The 24,102-nt window shown below is 32.5% G+C and overlaps 3 protein-coding genes across 3 annotated transcripts; 2 read left to right on the top strand and 1 right to left on the bottom strand.

Annotated features, from left to right (window-relative positions):
- Positions 1-755: 755 nt before the first annotated feature.
- Positions 756-3,967, bottom strand: LOC107369747 (uncharacterized). Its single transcript, XM_015937722.3, has 3 exons — positions 3,684-3,967; positions 2,365-2,508; positions 756-1,878 (listed from the first exon to the last, which is right to left on the bottom strand). The coding sequence occupies exons 1-3, from the start codon at positions 3,869-3,871 to the stop codon at positions 1,062-1,064; spliced, it is 1,149 nt and encodes a 382-aa protein (XP_015793208.1). The 5' UTR covers positions 3,872-3,967; the 3' UTR covers positions 756-1,061.
- Positions 3,968-8,260: 4,293 nt separating this feature from the next.
- On the top strand, positions 8,261-10,265 carry LOC107369748 (peroxisomal membrane protein PMP34-like). The gene is made up of 4 exons (XM_025162382.2): positions 8,261-8,588; positions 8,679-8,898; positions 9,326-9,628; positions 9,705-10,265. Exons 1-4 carry the CDS (start codon positions 8,386-8,388, stop codon positions 9,909-9,911), a joined length of 933 nt encoding a protein of 310 aa, XP_025018150.1. The 5' UTR covers positions 8,261-8,385; the 3' UTR covers positions 9,912-10,265.
- Positions 10,266-11,185: 920 nt separating this feature from the next.
- LOC107369767 (uncharacterized) lies at positions 11,186-24,055 on the top strand. Its single transcript, XM_015937743.3, has 7 exons — positions 11,186-11,809; positions 12,076-12,490; positions 12,797-13,823; positions 15,866-16,423; positions 20,854-21,106; positions 21,841-22,942; positions 23,008-24,055. Exons 2-7 carry the CDS (start codon positions 12,212-12,214, stop codon positions 23,500-23,502), a joined length of 3,714 nt encoding a protein of 1,237 aa, XP_015793229.1. The 5' UTR covers positions 11,186-11,809; positions 12,076-12,211; the 3' UTR covers positions 23,503-24,055.
- The last annotated feature ends 47 nt before the right edge of the window (positions 24,056-24,102 follow it).

Here is a 24,102-nt window from a genome sequence, read left to right as displayed (position 1 = left end):
AAATGTTAGAGATGAAGATTGAAGATTAAAGATGATATCCATATTAAACTATTGTGTCTTTGCTTTAGTAGATAAATGATTCAATTAATTATATTGTTCATCTTTTAATGGATTTTCATCTCATAGATAAACATTAGATACATTGTATAAATATTAAAAGAAGGGGAAACTCGGTGTATTAATGAACACTTCAATAGTAACACGTTTATTTTCATAGAAGCTCAGACTTGTGCTCATCTTCATGTTTTGTTGCAAAAGCAACTTCAAGTTAGTCTCTAGTTTTTCAGTTTTTTCATTTTTTAGTTTCAAGAGAAAAACATTTTCTTGTCCAATGAGGAGATTCATCACTTTGGTGTTGCCTTTTAGTTTTATTGGGTTTCTCAAAGACTGTCTTGCACAAATCGTTACTAACCTCTGACCTGAGCTATCTGTTTTTTCCTGAAAAAAGGACTTCAAGTTTGGTTGATGTAAAAAACTAAAAGACGAAAACTGTTTCTCCAAGAAATTTTACTCTTTTTCAAAGCAATAAAATTAAAAAGTAACACTTAAATGACGAGTCTTTTCATTGTTTAAAATGGTTAGAGTGAAATTGGAACAGCAATGTTTATTGCTTGGCAAGGAGATTAAGGAAATGATTATGTTTCCTTTGTAAAAATCACATTTGAAACAATGAATCTTGTGAGATGAAAGTTGAAACATGAGTTAACAAAATGTTCAACTGCAATTAGTGTAATAAAATTTCAGACGATTTTCACTTCTGTATATTGTTGATTACAATTCAATGAAATTGTCTGTTTAATAAAACAAGTTAATACTTTTGGTATAAAATAGTTACAATTGTTACAAATACTGATAAATTGATTAGACGGATACATTTGAGCTTTTGAGGGATTGCACTATTCAGTTTTCACTATTAAAACACTTGAGCATCATTTTAGGAAGCTTAAAATTGGTTTACTTGCACACATTCTCATCGCTTCAAGTATCACATTAAACTCACCTTTCTTGAAATGTTTCCTTTGTCAGGTTTGATTGCTTTTCTAGATAATTTTACACAAATTTTAAGCATTTATAATGTTGGCATTTTGATCTTCCATTTTCACTTCATCTTGCGATTCATCTTGTTTCCTGTCAAACACATCGGAATAACCTAAATCACATGCAAATGGACATTTACTTTCAAACACAATGTCGGGATACTTTTTGGTCAACTGTTCTTCCACTTTTTCCTTTTTCTTCATCTGAGCTTTGAGTTTCTTTTTTTGCCTTTCACATGCAAAACGATAGAAAAATGACGATTTAAGAGTTGTACTGAGAGCAAATTTAAGAAACATTAATCTCAGTTTGTGAACTGGTTTCAATGGAACCTCGTAGGGAATATCGAGTATTTTGTACCAATAGTTGAGTATAACATTGAAACGAATCTCTGAGTTGACAGGTCTTAAAGCTTTCGCTATTGCATGTGAGACATCATAACCAGTTTGATATGGATGAGGATTCTCGGATAATTTGGGTCTCATGAAGTCGTCAAGGATCACTTTATACAAGCTTTTGCATTCTTGGAAAGTTCCTTGGCCAAGATTGAATCTATCCTCGATTCCCATCAAATAACCAATGACTCGCCAAAGGTAAATGATGTGCTCCAAATCATCCTGAGTCAACCCATGTCCAGCACAGTCTTTCGGGTAAAGAATGAGAAGAGCAAAGAAAGCCCATTGAGTCATTGCCATTTCACATTGTGAAACCCAAACTCTATCTTGACCAACCACTTTGCCGGTATTTTTGTTCATCAATTCAAATATCTTCTTGTGCATTGATCGCACTTGATGAATAGACTTGTAAGCTGCACTTCCCTTAAGAAAAGGATCATCCTTGTACCTGTTGAAGTGTAATGAGAAAAGTAAAAACACTGATGAAATGAAAAACTTTGAAAAATAAAGTAAAATCAGTTTGGTTTGGAACATTTTCAAAATGAATTGGAAGGAACTTTAAGGAACCATTTCATGTATTGATTTTTTCAAATTGTAATGTGTAATTTTTCATTACCCATTAACAGCCAGAGTAAATTTTCAATTCATTTTGGCGAAAAACTCTTTTGACTTTGGAAATGTTCCAATTCAAACAGATTGGCTGTGAAGCCTAAAGTTCAATGAATTACTGATTAGATTAAAAAATATTGTAATGAAAATCATGCAGTCATGAGTACAGTGTACTTTAATTATCAAGTCCTACGAATGGTTGAAATTACAATTTGATGTCTCATGTCAATTTGTCTTTATTTAGACATATTTTAATGTTATTTTTTTCCCTCCCTTCCATGCTTTATTGTAATTCAGGGAATTTGAGCAATTTGTTTGAACTCACCAATTGTTGACATGGATAACAGTTGACAGGTAACGACGATACAATTTGGGTATATTTTTATGGGTCCCAGTTGTCAATAAAGGTTCAGTAAATATTGGAATTTGAATACCGAGTAAAAGTCCGACTGAACTTGAGTAACTTAAACTGTTGAGGAAGGGAAAAAACAATTGATGGTTAGTTTTATATTTTAATCACATTTGATTGTGCAAAGTTAATTTCCTACTTAACCGTCTTTTAGCTGTTCATTGATACAGTTTTGAGGTTCAATTCATTAAAGACTTCATTTTTAATATCATGGTTGATTGGACAATATCATTAAAATCATACATTTTCATTCAATTTCCTTTGAAAACATTAACCTTTTTTCACCAGTCAATGTAAGGATATTGTTAACTATGAAATTCAGGATGAATGGTTAATGTTTGATTTAATGATAATTAACAATGATTAAACCAATTGATGAACTATTGAAACAGTTTGAAACAATAATAATTATCATGAATTCCATTCGATTGACATAATTTGTTATCGAGATAAACTCATGACTATTAAAAGCAGTTAATCATTGCTTTCAATTTTTGATCAAAATTTAAAGTGCAAACCTAAATCTCAAGAACCAATGCAAGAATGAATTTCCTCTCAAATTATTGAACAGCAATATTAATTTTGATCCATGTTAATTGGGACTGAATAAAGGTAAACATTGTGTTCATTTCAATTAGTTGCCAGGCAAGTGTTGAAATGTTATGAATAATTGTGTGTGAATCGATAAATTGAATAACATTTAACTGGTTGTGGGAAGAATAGCATAATATTTTAATCAAGATAATGAACACTGCATGAGAACCTCAGAAATAAATAAACATCTTTACAATGTTTATTTCTGGCTGATGAAAATCATTGAAACCGGAAAAAATCCTGTTTCATAAGTAAGACTAGTTTAATTGGAAAGATAAGTAAAAGTGCACGATTAAGAGAATAAATAACAAATTAATCAAAATTCAAGCCACGAGAAACACTAGACAGTCCATGTTATTGGGAAATTACCTTAACCCAAAAAACCAGTTTCACCTCATGAGCTGAAAACATTGTATTATGAAAATAATGAACAGAAGATCACTAAAGAAGCAAAGACAAGTTGTTTTATGATGATTATAAAAAGAAACAGAAAGGCAGCCAATTACATGGTAATAAAGATTTTCAAACAATTGGTTGTATCAATTTACAGGGTTCGAAGGTTAAGTGTTTTGTCTTACATTGTTAGTTGGAGCTTAACAAAAGAGAATTGGGAAAATAGAGAAATTTTTGCAAACAATTACCTGAGAAAATATTTATCCGCAATTTTTTGAGATTTATTGAACCTATCACGATCAAACCATTCAGGTGGAGTATATGGATCAATTGTATCAGAGACACCAGGAAGATAAGATCCTTTGTCCACAATGAAATTGTACCTTTCACGAGCTTTGATCATTAACTGGTCATTATCCATTGGCTGAATTGTCATTATGGAATCACTTGAGTAAAAATTAAATCCAAAAAATCCAAATTATTCCACTTAAAACATAAACATTAACAATAAACAGTAGCTTGAGTCAACCAATGGTGAAAGTGAAACACGATTATTTATTTGATTGACACAGTGAATCAAAAAGACACAAAATAGACATTCTGTCTCTCTCGAACCTCTTTCTTTTTCTCTGTCTTCATTTTTCCTTTTTATCTTACTTTCCCTCTCTCTCTTCCTCTCCCTTCATTAAGCCCTCCTTCAACTTTTTGCTCATTCAACCTCTTTATCATCATAATCTCTGGTTAATTTTGTTTTTCCTTTGATGCATAAGCTCAGTGGGAATAGTGTTTTTTTCAATCAATCGCACGTCATTTAATAAGTTCTGGTTATTTTTTTTCTTAACTTCACCATGAATCTCCATGTTTAAAGTGTTTACTCAACTCAAGGCTATTTCCATTGGTTCATCAATAACGATATGAAGGTTGGTTGTTTTGTTAAGATCTCAACATGAAAGTTTCAAATTACCCTTTTCATGACAAAAGCGGTATTTTAAACAAATTAACCTTTTCGCCATCAACTTTTGATTGCTATCAATTTTAAAGACAATTGAATTACATCATGCAATTACTTTTCTGGTTATAAAAGTTAATCACATGGAAGCAGATGTAAAAGGGTAAAAATAAAATTACAGAGAATTAAAGTTTTGCCTTGAACTGTTGAGCCATTTTTGTGAAAGATAAAACCCTTTTCCAGATAAACAAAACAAATTAACCAGAAATGTGAGTTAGTGTTTCACTTCAACTAAACCTTAACATTTAGTTATTGCTACAATTGAAAGCTCACCAACTTACTCTTTTAAATTGATTTTTTGCAGCTTGGTCAAAGTTCATTTTTTGTTGGTGAAAAATAATGAGTTAATTTTGAAGTTACCCAACACATTACATCATGTTTTCACTTACAAAGATGTGGAATAACCAGTTCAGGTTTACCCAAAACCAAGGAAAATCTCGAGTAATCATTCTTAAAGCCAAGAGGGATTGAAAGAGATTCTGTTCCAATGGTGATCACATTGAGGTATCTGTTATGATTCGAAAGATCATCATGAATTAGACCAAAGCCATGTCAAAATATCTTCTTATGTGATTGGTTCATTTCTTTGCTTCACAGCATCACAGGAATGTTTTGTTATAAACCCCGAGATGCATTGTTGAGACTTGTGTAGACTCACTGTGAAATGAAACTAAACACAGAACTTTTGTGCTGTTATTATAATTTTGGCATTTTTTAGCTATTGATTAGCAAATTGGATCAATATGCAATGGTTCGACCCTCAATCTTCTGGGTTAAATTTAGATAACTTACAAGCTTGGTTAGTCTCAGGACTAACCTAGAAACACATTGTATTCCTGGTCTACTCACAACTTTGTTTCATTTTTTACGGTTCAATGAAAAGGCTTTAATATGTAACATGGAAATATCAAGAATAATAAAGGGTGTACCGCGTAAGAAGTGAAAATTATCTTTGATAATAATGAGGATGAAGATGATAATGATAAAAATGTGACAGAAAGAGAAGAAGACATAAACTGGACATTCTTATCATTGTCATCTTCATCTTCATTCTTATCAAAGATAATTTTCATTTCTTAGGCGTTACACCCTTTAGATTAAAGATGAAAGTAAAAGTCACAGGATGGAAAAGTCTCTTAGAAAAATGAGCTTCGAACGTTTGAATGCCATTGAATTTGTCTTCTTGGTATTCATGTAGCGAGTATGTTCATATCCTCTTCCAATAAAAGTCAAAATATTTCCATGAGATTTACGATCAATGAAAAAAATATACTGATCTTCCTAATCGTGAAACTCATTGTAATCCTTTCTTAAAGCTACCATCTAAATTCACGATCTTGTATCGAAAAAATAGAAATGAAGATTTTGTCAGAAATGATAAAAAAATTGGTAACAATCGCATTGATTGTTCAACTCATGCTAATCGAGATTTTGCTGAAATCAACATTCATGTGTTCTGACTGGTCTCCCTGAAACTAGATAATAATGGTCTTAACATATTAATAGTTAGGAGGTAGGTGAGGGGATCTGATGATTATTTTGAATTGATAGGACTTTTTATCATGAAATCTCTCACAATGATCGTACAATTGATAAAATAAAATAAAAGGGTTTGATTGAGGAACTAGAAAAATTTAAATGAAAAAGTTGCGTTTTCGTTACATGATGGATGAAAATTGGTGAAAATCAAAGGTTTTCTTTTCTTTTGTTGGTTAACTTTTTTCAATTTCTTCGATCATTTTGGTTATTGAATAAAATTGTTTGACTTTGGAGAAAAACGAGTTTTCCATTTATAAAAAGATGACCAATTGAATAATTTCCCTTAATTTCATGGCTCATTTCATCAATTCAGATGTAACCTTAAGACTCGATTCTTGATTTTTTCATTGATTGCTTAGAACTTTTCAATTATTAATTTCTTTGTGAGATTATTCAGAACTAGTGGAGCTTGCGATCATGACTGATTATTTTGAAAGGTGTTAGTTCTTATATCTCTAAAAGTTCATCAGGTAACTCTTACCTCGAAAGTCAAAACCCGAAATTGAATTGATGGTCTGGAGTTCAGTTCAAACATTGAATGTATTCCGATTTACTTGGTCGACTTAATTCTCATTAAAATTCAAATAATTTCTGAACTCATACAATTTACATTCTGAAAATAAACTAAGGAAATAAATAAACAAGTACAAAAGCCGAAATCTTTGTTTTTTGTCTCATTAATATTTTTAGGATGAAAAAGCTTTTCTTCAAGCGCATTTAAAAAATTGTACTTCGAGTTTGCGTCTTTGTTGGTTGAATGGCATAGACTTCATTTGTTCAATTAAAAGTTTCTCTAATCGATAATCGTTGAAAAATTAGTAACAAAGTTGAAACTTTTATCTTTTTTTGTGCAGTTGGGGTTACCATATTTTTCACCTAACTCTTTGCTCAAAAGATAAAGTTTTACACAAAATCCTTGTCCAACAATGAGCAATCAATATGAAAAGAAAAAAGTTTTCCCCCTAACTCAATGTTATTGAATATGGATTCTGCATTTTCCTCCAGCCTCTATTTTCATGAATCTCTCCGAGATCTGATTTTGAGGTGAGGTTTCTCATTTTTGGTGGGTGTAGTTGAATTTGAACTTGCATGCTACGTTAATTTTGTTTCTTAGAACCACACCTTAACCATCATGAGTTTTCCAATGCTTTGTGCTGTATCGAGAATAGAATTGATAAGCCACACACTTCAAGCCATTTGCGAATAATAAACATCACAACTTAATGTATCAAAGAAGCAAGTGGTTTTAATCTTACATAAAAAATGAAATATTTACAAGTCAAGAGATATATTGCAGGAATTGAATTTTATAGTGAAAAACAATGGAATGGGAAAGGTTCATTTTTAAGATTTTGTAATAAAAACGAGATCTTATGAGTGCTATGAGTTAATGAGTTATTTGAAAAGCTTGTGTCAAGCTAGAATGGAGAAATGATGAAAAGGCTGGTCTTCGATGCCATGTGCTTAACAATGAGAAAATGATGAAGCTGAGGACGAAAAAGTTTGATAAAAGATCTTTGGTTAAAAGTATGATAATTGGATGGCGATAAGTTGATAGGAAAAAGATGCACAGATGCTTACACAAGATGAAATTAAGATCTTAGAATCTTGGCCACAATCTTAACGCAAAAATTTTATGCATTGACGATATTTATTGTATTAATGTAGATTAATTTTGTAGACTCTGTTTTGAAATTCTGCAATTTGAGTGAATTATGAATTTCTATCAGAAAATATCAAAAACTAAAGTCTGCACTTTCTACTGAACTACCTAATGAATTCCTTACGCTTTTATCAAGAAGTGAGATAAGAATGGTTCTGTTGCGTTTTCATACAATTTCGAGTCTGTTGTGATTCGAATTGTATTCATGAATAGCGAAGGTTTTAAATTAAGCGCAATTTCCATTAGAATTATAGTCGCTAAGTAATAATAAAAGTAGACAATATTGTCTAACAAGCATTCAAGATCTGTCTTCTCTGAAAACTAGAAAAACAGGTTTAGAAATCGAAATTAAAAGATCCAAAACTGTAAATAAAGAAGTTTTGAGCTGCAAAATGGAAACATGAAAGTCCATCATTCATGGAAGTCAGATGTAAAAATTCCACTGGACTTCTATTGAGGGTACAATGCATCTAATAGATTCAAAATGTTCAGTAAATTGATTATGTGGTTTGATTTTATTCACTAAACTTAAAGAGAAGTAGGAAAAATCGTTAATATTTACTCCAATAATCTTTCCACTCAATGAGCATCAGTTTTCTCATTCACTTTGCTTCTTGTTGACGTTACCATCATCTTGCTCTTGACTCTTTCCATTTTAGTGTACCTTTGTTGTGTTTTCAAAAATCTTTTTATCAATCGTGTTCAATTTTTAGCAAGATATTTGGATTATTAATCAACCATGGGTAAAGCAACAATTGGTTGGGACAATTTATTTACCTATGACAGTTTGGTTCATGCTATGGCTGGATCGGCTGGTGGTGTTACAGCTATGACTACCTTTTACCCTTTGGATATTGTGAGATCTAGACTTCAAGTTGATGATTTAGCCAAAGGAAAGAATACTTGGGCTTTGATTAAGGAAATTCTTGACTCTGAAGGACTGTAAGTAGACTTATAATCAAAGATATTTCATGACAATGTTTAATGTTTACTATATTAAATTTGTCTATCTCATCATCTGTTCATTTCTAGGGAAGGATTGTACAGAGGATTGGAACCAGTGCTTATATCTTTGTGTGCCTCTAATTTTGTTTATTTTTATTCATTCCATGGATTACGAGCTATGTTTAAAAATAGTGAACCTTCTGCTTTGCGTGATTTATTCCTTGGTTCAATCGCTGGGACATTCAATGTGCTCTTAACAACACCATTATGGGTTGTCAATATGAGAATGAAGATGCAAGGTGCAAAGGTATCTTAATCTCTTCATTCTTATACATTTTGTATCATTTCCACTGTTCTTGTAAATTGAAAATGCTTTTATTTTAGAAGTTCAGTCTATAATTGCTAAAGAATCGATCGAAATTGCTGTTTACAGGAAAATTTGGCAATGTAGAAGCACGAAAACTTCCTTGTCCAGTTCAAATTTATTGATATTGAATTATAAATAATTTGACTGTCACTGAAGCTCTTAGCAAATGAATGCAAGGACAATGGACTTTTCAAAATTATTTGAACAGCAAGATCATCGAGATATCTATGTTTATATCAGTTTTCGTTCAGGTACTTATCGATTTGAGTTCTTAAATAATGAGCATCATTTATTTTCATCACATTTTTTCCTTACTGTGACCCAAATCATGAATAAATGTTTAATGGCTTTTATTTCCTTTTAACAGCTAAAGAATGGCGGGGAAATGACAAGAAATGCTCCAAGGTACAAGAATATTTTCCATGGAATCTATAAGATTGCTTCGACTGAAGGTGTCCCGGCTTTGTGGGCTGGTGCAATTCCATCTCTTGTTTTGGTAACAAATCCGGCAATTCAATTCATGATTTACGAAAATTTAAAACGTCGGACTCAATTATGGACTGGAAAGGAGCAGATTAAAGGTTCAAACGCTCTTCTTCTTGGGGCAATATCCAAAAGTTTAAGCACTGTTCTTACATACCCACTACAACTTGTCCAATCTAAATTAAGAGTATGTAGCTCTGTTATCCAATTCGTTATATTTTGACTTTGATCTAATTTTTCGTTTCTTTCTCGTTTCCTCATAGTATGGTAGTGAAGACGTTAAGAACAAGAATATGATGCAAGTTATTCGCATGATTTTACGGCGAAATGGTCCTGGAGGTCTTTACAAAGGAATGGAAGCCAAGCTGTACCAAACAGTGCTTGCAACTGCATTAATGTTTTTCACCTATGAAAAGATTGCTGCCTTTGTATTCACCATAATGAAAGGTTCAAGAAAAATGAAAAAATGAAATTTCTGTGGCAACTATGGACAGTTTTCTTTAATCAATTGGCATGCCTCGAAAAGCCGGATTGGCCAGTTTTCCGTATAATTGAATAGCATCTACAAGAATCAAGTCACAAATTGAGAAAAAATTACACACCATTTATTGATTTAACGAGAATCAAAGATACTCCTTTTGTATATTACAGTTGTGATAACGATATTTTTTACCACTACAATTTTTTGTTGTCCTTTTTAATGCACCACAATGGTTTGCATAAATGATATTTCACTTAATATATCAACGCAACTTATTTAGATATTTCACTTTTAGTGATTAATTACTTAACATTTATGGGATTAAAGTGAGATATTCAAACGATGTCATTTACTCAATTCATTTTGTCTCGACATTCGTAACTTGTTCTTTTGATAAAACTTGTTTGTCACTGACATTATTCAATAATTATCATCAGATAATGCCAATTATAAGTTATGATAAGTCAAGCAGCAAATACAGCAGTTGATGAGATTAACATGAAACAATTGAATTTTTATACAGTTTTAGCACTGAAAGGTAGTTTTCCAGGGATTATTAGGATATAATTAGTTAAAATTATGGATTGAACAGAGAAAAGGTCAAAGTTAGATTACAGGATGTAATGGGTGTTAATTGTTGATTACATAACGTTGAGAGGGAAATACTTTTTGTTGGATCAAAATAGAAGGTTTAATGATCTCTGGCATTATGGATGTTAATTAAGATTCTTGATGGGCAAATATTTGCCATCGAATAAATCAGGTGAAATGTTACCAATCTTTTAAATAAATTAACTGATGAATCTCCACAACATATCGGATCCGATGACATGTTGAATTTTATTGTAATCAACTCGTTCGACTTCAATAATGAGTTCAGTAAAAAAATTTAGCATAATTTAGGTTATCAACACTTTGTCGAGTAGCATTTATGGAATCAAAAACACATCTGTAGCACATATTAAGGTGTAAAGATGATAATTCATTTATCTATTGATATCAATGAATCAGTTTAATTATAGTCAAAATCAGAGATAAATAATGAAACAATGAAAACAAAATCAACGATAATATGATTCCAACCCAACAGATGGAGTTTAGAGTGAGGGTAAAAGAAAGAGAAAGAAGAAAGGAACAGATTTTCGTCGACAGATGGTCTTTCTTTTAGCTTAAAACTTGCTTCATATTCCTGTCTCCATCTGTTAGAAGGAATTTAAGTAACGAAGTTTTGTGAATCTTTTGAGGCAGAAAAATGTTTGACAAAATATTTGCCTTTCTTCTCTTACTTTTGGTCTTTTTCCCTCTTTCTGCATCATCTCTAGTCTCTCTTTTTCTCTCTATTCATTAAGTTAACCAACTTTTTGCTCTCCTCTTCGTTTCTCTCTCTCTCTGTCTCTCTCTTTCGTCTCTCTTCATCTACACTAATTTTATGTGTCTTTTTAATTTTTTTCTTGTGTGTTTCTTCTTTTCGTTAAATCTCTATTATATTTCACACCTCTATTTAATTAGTTTTAATCAATTACATAAGTTTCAAGTTTCACCTGTAAAGAGATTTTATAACCTCTTTGAAAAACACATTCCGTTTATAGACATTCTCCTTAAAATCACCGAATTTATCAGGTCCCGATGGTGTGAAATAATAGAGTTTTGACTGTACATTGTATTATTAATTTACTATTATAATATTACTTATTATTGATATAAATATTATTCTATGTTTACTACAAGTAATTTAAAACACCAAATTACTTCTTATTATTTACATTATTTTTGTTTTAGTTAAATTAATTTCTTTATTTTAAGTGTTCTCCTTTTTTTCATTGATCAACCGTGTGTTCTTTGAGCAACCCTTGTTTTTATTATACACAGCTCTTGAGTCAACAACAGGTAAATATTCAAAGTTTGTTGGTTATAGTTTTACATTGGGATTTATGTGCTTCACCATTTGTGCTTTTATCATCTAATTAACAATTTGTGGATTAACACCAACAAAATGCCTTGTAAAATTGTGTCCTTATCTCATTAATGTGTCTCTTTCATTATCAGTTTAGCTGGTATTTTTCATCTTGCATATACTTTTCTAAAGTCTAAAGTATTTACTAATCTTTTTTTGTTTCTTTTTGTCTCTTTTTTGTGTGTATTCTGGGAAAAAGTATTCAATTTTGGATCGAGTCAAACGGAAATTTTTTTTAGAAAAGAGAAAGAAAATAGCGAGCAGAGGAAACAAGCTGTGCTCCCGTCAATGTGCATTCAAAAAGCTGATTTGGTGATTAGCATCTGCTCATAAATATGGCACAGATTCCGAATAATAATACCAAATCATCAGCTCAATACAGGCAGAAAGCATTACAAGAAATTAGGATATCACTGCTGCCTTTTATGAACAATGAAAGGCCAACATCTAGTGCCTCATCGACAACTAGTGATTCTAGCTCATCTCCTGGACAAACATGCGGTCCATGTAATTCAGCCTCTACATCCAATGGATCTAATTCAGAGGCTTCAGGAAACTCCAATGATAATGGTGAAAACATATCTCAATATCTTCTAAATATTGGTTTTGCAAAGGTTTGTGTATTGGATTTATGTCAAAGGAGGAAGCAACAGGCTGAAAAGGAACGATCCAGAGAAAACTAGTGTTGAAGATTATTCTTAAAAGATCAAGTGTCTGAAAAAATGTCATAACTGATGGATATTTCATTTCTGTTCATCTCTTTGAATTATTGACAGTTCCATGTTTTTTACCAAGGCTGTAAAATATTGGGCTAACTTCAACATTCTCTTGATCAACTTTTTCAAGTTTGAAATGCATTCCTATTTCAACATTATCTAAATCTAATTCTTTGTATTTCTTTTTTCTTTTACTTTTTTTAGAGATTTTTATCCAACCTCAGTTTAGCGCAACAACAACAATTGGCTCAACAATTACAAGCTTTATCTTTGTATAACAACTCTAATAACCACAGTGCCATTCATGTTTCATTGCAACAACCACCCTCTTATCCTCATAGTCCAGCAAGTCTATCATCTTTGTACTCGTCCATCTCAACACCTCCATATGCTGCATCATCTAGTTCAGGCCGTCTTTCTCCAACGCCCACCATAAGTAGCTCTTCCGATTATTCTTCTGTACCACCATCATTACAACTTCCAAAAATGATGTCCTCAGCATCATCAACTTGTTCCTCGCAGAATTCCTCTTGCCTACGAGGTGCTGCAGCCACGGTGGTCAGTTCGGTCATCAAAACATCTCAACTTCAAGCTTGGAGTGCTCGTCAGGCAAAATCTCAATCACCTGTTATAATGCAATCAGTGAAAAGTACTCAAGTACAAAAACCCGTCCTCCAAACGGCTATTGCACCGACAGTACCTCCGGTCAACTCATCGCCACACACATTTATTTCTCAAAATGGCAATAACGGTACCAATAGCACATGTAGCTCATCAATTAAACTAGCCGCGTCAACTAATCAATCAATTTCACAACCAACATCCAATGCTAATCATTTACCGCCTTACACAAGTTGTAAGACAATCATTTCATCAACCAATAATGTTGGTCTCGAATCAAAACTTTTACCATCCAATTGTAACATAGCCAACAATCCACCACCATATCCAGCAAATAATACCAACAAAAATCAATTAACGGTTCCTCCGCCATTACCACCATTGCAAGTTAGCTCAGCCAATTGTCCAGTTATTCCACCACCTCCACCATACATATCGGCTGTTCAACAACCGACCAAATTATCAACCTCAACAGCAAATATCAATGGATATAATCGTTCGTGTAGCCATGAGGATACTATTGTTTCCCCACAGCCTCCACCACCTCCACCTCCTCCTTATCCAGCCTCCTTTTCATCAGTGCCGAAAGAATCTGAATCTTTATCATCAGGTATGATATTTCAATGGTTTCTTCATTATTACGCTATAACTGGACATTTTAATCAAAAAATGTTATGTGTTTGATTCTTGGCAAAGTGTTATAATTGTGTGAAACAAAAGCAAAAAAATGACAGTTATTGGACTGAATCACCGATTGAAATGTTATCACAACTCATGACTTATTTCATTCTTGCTTTAAAGTAGTTAATAATCGAATCTATCATAAATTTCTCATCCGCATTTGTTATCATTCTTTCTTTATCTAGTGAATCACCATGCAAGTAAATTCTTTCCATCATTCCGTGCTCTACTTGATTTGACAATTTAACCTTTTTTTTGCTTTCCGATATAAATTACTATTTAACTAGATAATTGAAGTGAAGCAGCAAAAAAAGAGAAGAGTTGACTTGTTACATTCGTTTCCTTATCATCTTCTCATAATACAGTAAAAAATGATTCAATTGCCATTTATTGTATCAGTTTTGTGTTCACTTTGTCTTCCCATGTTTTACAAAGTGCAATTTTTTTCGTTATTTTTTCACCACTACTCAGTCTTTCAGTAGATGATGATGACCCATAATATTGCACGAGTTTATCAAGTTTTTCTTAAATGTTCCCTCATCGTATTCAGCATTTCATCTCTCTCTTTCTTTCTCTGCCTTGAAGGCAGTTGATATTTTCCCGGGACACCGGATTTATATCAAGTTGCAGTTTACCTTTTGTCTGAAAGTTATTCAGATAGTATCATGTTGAAAGCAGTGCTTTGACACTCATCACCACCAGTTTTTCATCAATACTCTTGCTTCCTCTTGTTCTGCTTCTCTTTACCTTCCCTATTACCAGAAAAATGTTTAAAAAATTTTCAATAAAATTGACAGTTTCCATATTTTTCGTCAGAACATCATTCATAATTTATCTCTGGTTAAATCTCTGGTATAATCCTTATCATCCCTCTATTCATTTATGCAATTACAACAATTTCTGTTTACCATGTTTTTTGTTATTTTTGCATGAAATCATTTTTTAGATACACTAAAGATGATGACTACCATAACTACTTAAACATTTAAGTTGCTTTAATTACGATTCTGCGAATCTCTAGAGCTGATAATCACGTTTTACGCATTCGATGTTTATTTTTCAAAGGTTGTTGATTGACATTGATAAGTTCGCGCCTTATGGCTCTCTGTTTAAATCATTGCCAGTTGCATTTATAAGCTTTTCCCCTTGATCCTTAACAGTGTTTGGCATTTTTGTGTGCTTTAGATATTGCTAAACATCTGTCACTCCATTGCAAACGAAAAACTCTTCCTTTTTTAGGCAAAAAAAGTTTGCAGCTTTTGCTTTTCTTCCAATTTCTTATGATCTTCTCTCTTTCCTTTCTCTCTCCCTCTTCCTCTCTCTCTCCTCTTTTCAGGTTATTTGATGTATTTCACATTTTTGCATGTATATGTTGTACTCAATGATCCCGGTTTACTAACTCAATCAACATTATCAAAATAGTTTCTCAATCTCAGAATAAGATTATAAAAGTTAATTTCAACCATTTCTCCATCCATGTAAAACAGCGAAAAAATTATCATCGCTATTTTTGCATCCATTTTAATAATGATAATAATAATAGCTATTTGTTGCCCTTGACCGAGTATCATATTAAATATTGGTTTCAATATTCATCACTGTTGTATTTTTTTCAATCCACTATTGAGTTAAACTTGGCAACTTGCGCTAAAAGAGTCATCATCTTTACTGAGAAACTTGACTTTCAATAATCAAAATAATTGAACAATATCAATATTATACAAGAAATGATTGTGTCAATTGATTTCTTGAATGTTTACAAAATAATTGGATAGCATTTGATAATAATTTAATTTTGAAATTGAATCAAACAATTATTAGTTTGCTGTTGACAGTTACCTTTGATAATCCATCAAAATGATTGAAAAAAAATTCCACAAACGTTAACACGCCTGCTTTTTTATTCAAACGAAAGTTGAGTCAAAAAATATCATAACTAATATAAATTTTTCTCAATATTTCTTCTCTCAGGAGCTGCAGTTAATCTTGGTATCACGGATTACACACCTCGAGTTAATGGTAACAACAACAGTAGCTCTAACAATAATAGTAATAATAGTAATAATAATAATGTTATCAATAATGGAGTCTCAGTCCCAACAACCGACCCACCCAGTTATGCTTCATCGGTAGCTGCTTTAGCTGTTCAGCGAGCTGTGGCGTCCGGTCCTGTATCGACAATTGTATCATCCGGAAACAGTTGTCGTCCAAGTAAACCAACACCGGTAAACTGTAATAATAAACTCTGGGAAAATAATGGAACCACCACCAATTTACCTAATATAAGTCAATTACCTGCGAGGCCACCACCTCCACTGCCACCCAATTCAGATCTGGTTAATACTGTTGAAAGTATTTGTGCATCTCAAGTCGGTGTCATCCATAGTAGCAATAATGGACCTCCTCTACCTCCCAAGCCTAGTACCTTGATGCAGTTCAACGATTCGGCAAGCATCACTGAATCAGAGTGTTCATCAACATCAACTTCCACTTGTAATGGGAATGTAGTTTTATCGTCTACTATAACTTGTAAGTCGTCTTCCTGATCATCTTCTTCTTTTCCTTTTCTTTCATTATTTTCAGCTTTTCTTTTCTTTTTTTCTTCTTCTTCTTCTTCTCTTCGACCAATTGAGAGAAATTTTTGAGATTCAAACAATCGTTAAAGAATTTCTCTTTCTTTTCTTTCTTTGTCTCGCCCTCTTGCTTCTTTCTTCCTCCTTCTTGCTTTTTTGAGGATAGAAACTCATCTTTATTGAAATTTCGATCCATTCTTTAATCTATTTTGCAGAGAGAAAAAAAACAATTTCTTACAATTACAAAGTCAAATAATGATTATTACCATTAATCAGCCAGCAAAACAGGTTCAACAGTTTACCTAAATATTTCTGGTTCTGGTTGCGCGTTTACACCATTAGGTTGCCTTGCAAATCACTTAACAAGTAAAAAATATTTTTACTCATCTAATGTCGAGAAAGTGCTTACCTAAACAGTGTTACATTTCATTACCGTGTTATACAATTGTTGATAAAACCTATTATTTTGTTACCACATATACATAAGTGTGTGTGAATTTGATGTATGCTTTTAATCATGATTAGTATCAATCATCATCAGCATGAAGATGCGAGATTTTGCTCTTTCTCTCTCTCTCTTCATACTTCCAATACTTTCCTGATTTATTAATTACATGAAAAGACTGTATCATTATAGCCATGTAATCATTTATCCAAATTTCAATCTTCAACAGTCTCTCGTGAACTGCTCAGATTATGAAAAAAGATTAATCAAATGACTAATACATTTTTTTAAAAATCATTTACTTTTTTTCATATTTATGTGAACCGCAAACAATTTGATAAATTTATCGCAATCGCTCGTTAAATTTTGATTCACTTTCAAGAATTTTATACCAAAAATTCAATATCCAATCTCATTTTACCCTTTCATCATGTATTGGGTAACAAAATTGCACAACTGAAAATTCATTCAAAAATGTGATTTATTTAATCAGCTCATTTAATTACAAGTTGAAATATTTTCATTATCAAAGTTGACTCTTTGTTGAGAATTTTTTTCCCTTTTGTTTCATTTCATTGTTTGGGAACATTAGTTTAGTTGAATAGAATGATGTTATCTGTTTCAGAATTTCTTGTTTCCTCTTGAAAACTTTTTTTTGTGAACCTTTAGCATGCTGTTGCTGCTTAAAAAGCAGTGTCTCCACCTTTTGTTGGAATTTGGTTTCATATGTATTTTGCTGAAATTGGAATGAGGGGCAACTTTTAATGTGTGTTACACCAACGAGAAACATGTTGAATGAGCAGTTATCATGATGTTAGTCCGCAAAAAAGCTGAGTAGAAAAGGCAACAACTAACCTTGCATCCAATTGAATGACCATTTCTATTCAAGTTTACCATTACTACAGCTATATTAACCAAAATACCTTTACCTTGAATGGTGCTTACAAAGCTTCAACCGTTTTAGTTAATTCATTTTGAGGATGGGTCAACGCTCAAGATAAATTTTCTTGAATTTATACAGCTTAAATTAAAGTTTACCAGGCAAAAAGAAAACAAAAGCAATTACTGAATTGCATTGTAATGAAAAAACTAGATAAAAATCAATTGATAAATATTGGCATATTTCAAAAAATAGTAACAATGATCTTGAAAGAATGCCACTCAAATAATTGAGACAGTTGAGTGTGAAAATTGGTCTAGAAAGCAAAAGACACTGAAGCTTCATGATTACTGAAAAAGCAAACAAAAATGAGCGAGCAATTTATGAAGAAGAGGGGAAAAACTAAACCAACAAGTGGGCAAAAACCATTGGCTTCAATATCTGTCAAGGAATGTGATATCAGCTTTGTCATATTGTATCTTTTCAATGAGATAAACAGTAAAGAAAAAAAATCTTTTTTTCCCTCAACAATTCCTAAACACAAGCATTTCGTTTCAGGTTAAAATTGGTCCTCTTTTAGGGCCAAAGCAAAACCTTTGCTAGCACTTATTCAAATGTCTTTGACATTTCAATTTGTGCTCTTCTTTTGTTCATTTGAATATTTTTTTACCCTGAACACAATCAACGAGATGGCGCGCATCTACCTGTACAAGACAATAATCAATAATAGAGAAAGAAGATGAGAGGAAAAAAGGAAAGGCAGATAACTAGTTTGAGAAGAAAGAGAGAGAGAGAAGGGAAAGAAGGAAAGAAAGAAGAGAAAGAAGATGATAATAAAGAAAAAACGAGAGGAGTGAAACCTATATATTTCTGGAATTTAACTTATGAAGTGTTATCCTAACGTGATGAGCATCAAGAAACTTTTAGTAATGACTTTTCAGCAAATCTCATTTTATGTTTGCTCGTTAGATAAGGCTTTCTCTCTCTCTCTTCTTTCTCTTCTTTCTTTCTCTCTCTCTCAGCTTCTTGTCTTGAAGATCTTGTCGCAATTTTTTGTTTACTGAAACCAAAATTCCATGAACAGCAGTTAGAATATGGATATCACACTTTGATCTGTCAGCCTCCTGATTTATCGTGATCTCCGCTGGTCCATAATGTATATAAACATGCTGGCCCAACCGCAAAACAGCAATCACCAGAAGAGAGGGAAGATGAAAAAAGAGAGAGAGAAAAAAAAGAACCCAAAAACTGCGCCCAACAAAAATTTCTATTTTCCATCCTCATGTGATATTAATAATGGTTCCTCTCTGCTTTTTAGTCCAATAACTCTACTGGACTATTATACTGTGTTTATTTATATTCAACTGTACTGAGCTTTTATTACAAGATGAGCTAAATCAGGATCTCTTCTTAATCGTCATCATTAACCAGCATCTGTTTAGTATAAAGATCATAATTATCACATTCTTTCCCTATCTCAACCATATGCATTTATTTGCATCTTTCCCTTACACTTTCCTTTAACCAAAAACACGTAGCGTTTAGTTGTGTTTTACCTTTCCTTTCCCACTCTCTGTAAATAGTTAATTGACAAAAAAAAGTTACTTTTTGTGAATTACCTTTTCTGTTTGACTTGTAAGTTGTGTGTGTGTGTAGTGTGTTAAGCTTTTTTGGTTTTTTTCTTTTGCTTACTTTCTTTCATTCCTTACAAATTGAAACTTTGTCAATGCATTTTACCGTAACCCTTTTACTTGTCCCTGTTTTACTCCCAATGTCAACAAAAAAGTACGTGAGCAAACAAACAAAATAGCAAACATTACGCTAAACTTTTTTATGAACTTTTCTTTTTTCGCTCAAAGTTAAAAGCTAGCTTTTTAAGCTAAACAGTTTAAATCCTTTCCTTTCCTCTTTCTCTTATCTTCATCACTTCTCAATCTTTCAATCTCTTTTTACCTTTTATTTTTACTCCGTCATCATCATCTTTCCAATTGATTTTAATGGCCAATCTAACCTCATAATAATCCAAAAATATTTAACCTTGGTATTATCTATTTCGGCAAAACACGCTAATTGCAAAGCTATTGCCGCAGGTAAAATTCTTTACCATAATTTCTATCTTGTCCATGTTCGCTCGTCACGGTATATTCCCGTCTCTCAAGTCTTTTGAGCAACAGGAAAAGTTGTTGAGAGAAGGGTAAAACTTTATGAATCGAAACATTCCTGATGATTGTATTCAAATTGTTTAAATTCATTCAGTTCTGCTCTTTCGAAACAGTTAGGTATGATAATGAATTTGATGATTTACTCGAATGTCTTAAAAAATTTCAAACAACTGCGTTGAATCCAGAATTATACATTTTTGATACTATTACTGGTCGACCCAGATAACTCAGTGATTCTGGTCTTTATTAGTTATTTTTTAATGAAACAATTCACCGCATACCATATTTGAAATTGGGCTTCATCTTCCCACTTATGCTCGTTTCTTTGTGACCATGAATGTTGTAATGGCAGTTGCTGTATATGGCAGCTGTTGCTTTACGATCCAAACTTCCAGAGCCTGTCAATATGTCGATCACTAGTTTACAAATTGTTCAAATGGTTTCTTGTTTATAAACCAATGGTTATACCCTTCATTATCAAAGATAAACTTAATGGAGCAATGAGCATCGATAAGCATAATTTTTCGAGATTATTTAATGTGAAAATATCATCTGTTAGCCGTTTTATATCCCAAAGATACAGCTGGAAATATCAATGTCTTGATATGGGTTTAACATTGAACCAGTTTTTCAAACAATAAAGTTTGACTGTTCTCATTTAAGACACATGGAAACACAAAATTCAAAACTCTAAATTTCAAGCAATTCTTACTAAATTTCTTAAAGTTTAACAATATTAAAATGCCGGTAAAATCGTTCAGAACATTCGTTTATTAATTTTTTCATATTTTTCTTTCTCTTCAAAAACTTGCTGAAAATAATGAAGGAAAAAAAGTAAACTCTGTCTTTAATTCAACATTTTTTGTCAAATTCTAATTTTTATTTTCTTTTATTTCTAGGTCCAGCTAAAACTACCATAACTCCAGGTCCAACTAAATCTACGGTAACTCCAACCGTAACCACTCGAAGAACAGCACCTCCCCCTCCCCCTCCATCATCTCCTCCTCTGCCTCCACCACCACCTCCACCTTCAAATACAGCGACTCCACCGCCGCCGCCACCAACAGCGACAATTCCGTCCTCTAATGGGGAAAAGCAACTTAAAACATCTTCAGCCACCAATAATCATCATCATTCTGACATTAATCATCGGTATGCATCTTTGTTATCTTTAAATTGAGATTTCAAAGAATCTCCAATTAATATGTTTGCTTATGCTTGCTCATGGAGTGCAAAATGAAAAGTTAAACTTCAATCAAGATTCAAATTTGGTTCAAAATGTTTGGTATTTTGCAAAACAATTTTGCCAAAACTTGCTTGAAACAATTTTCAAGTTATGTCAATTTTTTTTTGCTTTGCTTGTTTGTATAGTTGCTTTTGGGTTCTCTCTCAGCTAATAACAATTTGGTTGTATGAAGAAATTTTTGCCAAATGATTCTAATGGGCTCATGGCTTCAACTCTTGTTGAGACACAAAAAAATAAATAAATAAATAGCAAACTTAGAGATCTAATCGAGGTAACCTGTAATAGTAAAGAGATGGCGATAAAAAAATTAACCATATCCTCAAGGCTGCAGCCACAATCATTGAACAAATAGCTTACCAGGCTTACAGCATTTATCAACATTATCTGATTATTCCTTTTTTTCTCTATCTATCTACTTGTTCGTTTTATCTGCTTTATCTCACTTTCATTTTGCTACGCACGCATAAACAGCGTTACGTCTTTTTTGGTAATGAATTGAACAAAATATGTTATTTTTTGTTAATAAACTTCATTATCGTTCTTTTCTTCTTTGCATCTTTGAGCTGCTTTACAAGAGCATAATTAATTAGCGTATCTCAAGAAATATCATTCTAATTTTTCTTTTTCTCATTCATTTCAGATATAATAGTCCACCCAAAGAAATAAATCAATCTCCAATACCCCAAAGGAAACCTCTTTCCAAGGAAAAGGAACAAGAAAGGCGTGAAACAAAAGTACGCAACTATTCACCGGCAGCATTTAAATTTTATATGGAGCAACATGTTGAAAATGTAATCAAATCTCAGCAACAACGGGAACTACGAAGGCAACAATTAGAAAGTGAAATGGCCAAAGTTGGTCTATCTGAATCTGCTCAGCGTCAAATGCGTAAAATGTTACATCAAAAGGAGAGCAATTATATAAGATTAAAAAGGGCAAAAATGAAGAAATCAATGTTTGTTAAAATTGAAACCATTGGGGTTGGTGCTTTTGGCGAGGTTGCCTTGGTTCGTAAAAAGGATACCAATCAGTTGTATGCAATGAAAACACTGCGTAAAACGGATGTTCTTAAGCGTAACCAAGTTGCTCATGTCAAGGCTGAGAGAGATATCCTTGCTGAAGCTGACAATGAATGGGTTGTTAAATTATATTATTCATTTCAAGATACAAATCATCTTTATTTTGTTATGGATTATATTCCTGGTGGTGATCTCATGTCTTTGCTCATCAAATTTGGTGTTTTCGAGGAAACATTGGCTCGTTTCTATATTGCCGAGCTTGTCTTGGCGGTAGAGAGTGTACATAAGATGAGTTTTATTCATCGTGATATTAAACCTGACAATATTTTAATAGATAGAGATGGTCATATTAAATTAACTGATTTTGGTTTGTGTACCGGTTTCCGTTGGACTCACAATTCAAAATATTATCAACGCAATAATGGAGTTGACCACAGCAGAGGCGATTCTTTGGACATTGTAGATCAAGATTGGTCCAATCAATGTCATTGTGGTTTAAATACCAATATTGTTAAACCTTTAGAAAGACGACGAAGACGGGAACATCAACGTTGTCAAGCCCATTCTCTTGTTGGTACACCTAACTATATCGCACCAGAGGTACTAATGAGAACTGGTTACTCACAATCTTGCGATTGGTGGTCTGTTGGTGTTATATTATATGAAATGTTAGTTGGTCATCCACCATTTTTAGCCAATACTCCTGAAGAAACTCAAAATAAGGTAAGATTAACATAAGATTTATAATAATTAGACTTCAACTAATTATGTTTTTTTTCTCAATTAAGGTAATCAATTGGAAAAGTACTCTACGTATTCCTATAGAATCAGAATTATCCAGAGATGCAACTGATCTCATTCTGAAGCTATGTTGTGGACCTGAAGACAGATTAGGCAAAAATGGAGCTGATGAGATTAAAAAACATGCATTCTTTTCATCTATCGATTTTGACGGAGGCCTTCGTAAACAGAAAGCACCTTACATCCCTAAAATTCGTTATCCAACGGACACTTCAAACTTTGATCCAATCGATCCAGATAAATTGCACTCGTCTTCTTCGGATAGTAATGGTTTACTAGACTGTGATGATGATTATCTGAATGGAAACAATATTACTGAAAATGGGAAACATCCAGAACACGCATTCTTTGAATTTACCTTTAGAAGGTTTTTCGATGATGGTGGACAAGCATATCCAATGAAAATTAATCTCCATTCAGCTGATAACTTTACCGCCAATGGTACAGCATCTAGTGACAGTGGGCAAGGTGTATATGTATAATATATTGAGTGAATTATAAATAATAATATAATTTATATATAAATATTTAATATGAGAATCACAAAATGAATATCAAAAACATCAACTTTCTCTCTTCCCTCTCTCTCTCTCTCTCTCTTTGTAGATCAATTTGTTCCTTATTTATTTCTCAAACAAATCAATATTGAAAGTTATCAATCATCTCAAGACTCTGACCCACCTCTGTTACTAAACCGCTTCATTACATCTCAAGTTGAACACCTCATCAGTCATTTCTGGAAAATTGTAATTATTTCTCCCGAATTGTCAATGCATAGCAATTTAGATTTTTAATCTTTTTTAATTTATAAACATCGAATTGATTAAACTCACAAATCAAATCAATTCAAATGAAAAAAAACCTTTTGATTATCTTTCGTTGAATTATTTATATCTTCAAATTTACTTTGAAATCAACATTGATTGTCAAAGATCACCTTGAAACTCACTAAAAACGCAACAATTTGTGATTCTACCATAGGTTAGCATTTGAATCTTGATTAGTTATTTTTATTAAAAATTGTTAACAATTGAACGGTTTAACTATCGCTAAATGCTTTATTATCACGGCCATTCTAGATC

Source organism: Tetranychus urticae, chromosome 1, assembly GCF_039701765.1.
Source record: "Tetranychus urticae isolate SD_2017Ah chromosome 1, NJAU_TeUrti_SD_1.0, whole genome shotgun sequence".
Classification (NCBI taxonomy): domain Eukaryota; kingdom Metazoa; phylum Arthropoda; class Arachnida; order Trombidiformes; family Tetranychidae; genus Tetranychus; species Tetranychus urticae.
This window is presented reverse-complemented; position numbering and strand designations above follow the sequence as displayed.

What these genes read in the sequence shown, in the direction of transcription:
- LOC107369747 (XM_015937722.3), bottom strand. Translation starts at nt 3,871, where the DNA reads ATGACAATTCAGCCAATGGATAATGACCAGTTAATGATCAAAGCTCGT. An exon ending in GCGGATAAATATTTTCTCAG is followed by an intron (nt 2,509 to 3,683) that starts GTAATTGTTTGC and finishes CTTCCTCAACAG; the next exon opens with TTTAAGTTACTCAAGTTCAG. An exon ending in GTTATCCATGTCAACAATTG is followed by an intron (nt 1,879 to 2,364) that starts GTGAGTTCAAAC and finishes ACACTTCAACAG; the next exon opens with GTACAAGGATGATCCTTTTC.
- LOC107369748 (XM_025162382.2), top strand. Translation starts at nt 8,386, where the DNA reads ATGGGTAAAGCAACAATTGGTTGGGACAATTTATTTACCTATGACAGT. An exon ending in TGAAGATGCAAGGTGCAAAG is followed by an intron (nt 8,899 to 9,325) that starts GTATCTTAATCT and finishes TCCTTTTAACAG; the next exon opens with CTAAAGAATGGCGGGGAAAT. An exon ending in TTGTCCAATCTAAATTAAGA is followed by an intron (nt 9,629 to 9,704) that starts GTATGTAGCTCT and finishes GTTTCCTCATAG; the next exon opens with TATGGTAGTGAAGACGTTAA.
- LOC107369767 (XM_015937743.3), top strand. Translation starts at nt 12,212, where the DNA reads ATGGCACAGATTCCGAATAATAATACCAAATCATCAGCTCAATACAGG. An exon ending in TAAATATTGGTTTTGCAAAG is followed by an intron (nt 12,491 to 12,796) that starts GTTTGTGTATTG and finishes TACTTTTTTTAG; the next exon opens with AGATTTTTATCCAACCTCAG. An exon ending in CATTCTGACATTAATCATCG is followed by an intron (nt 21,107 to 21,840) that starts GTATGCATCTTT and finishes CATTCATTTCAG; the next exon opens with ATATAATAGTCCACCCAAAG.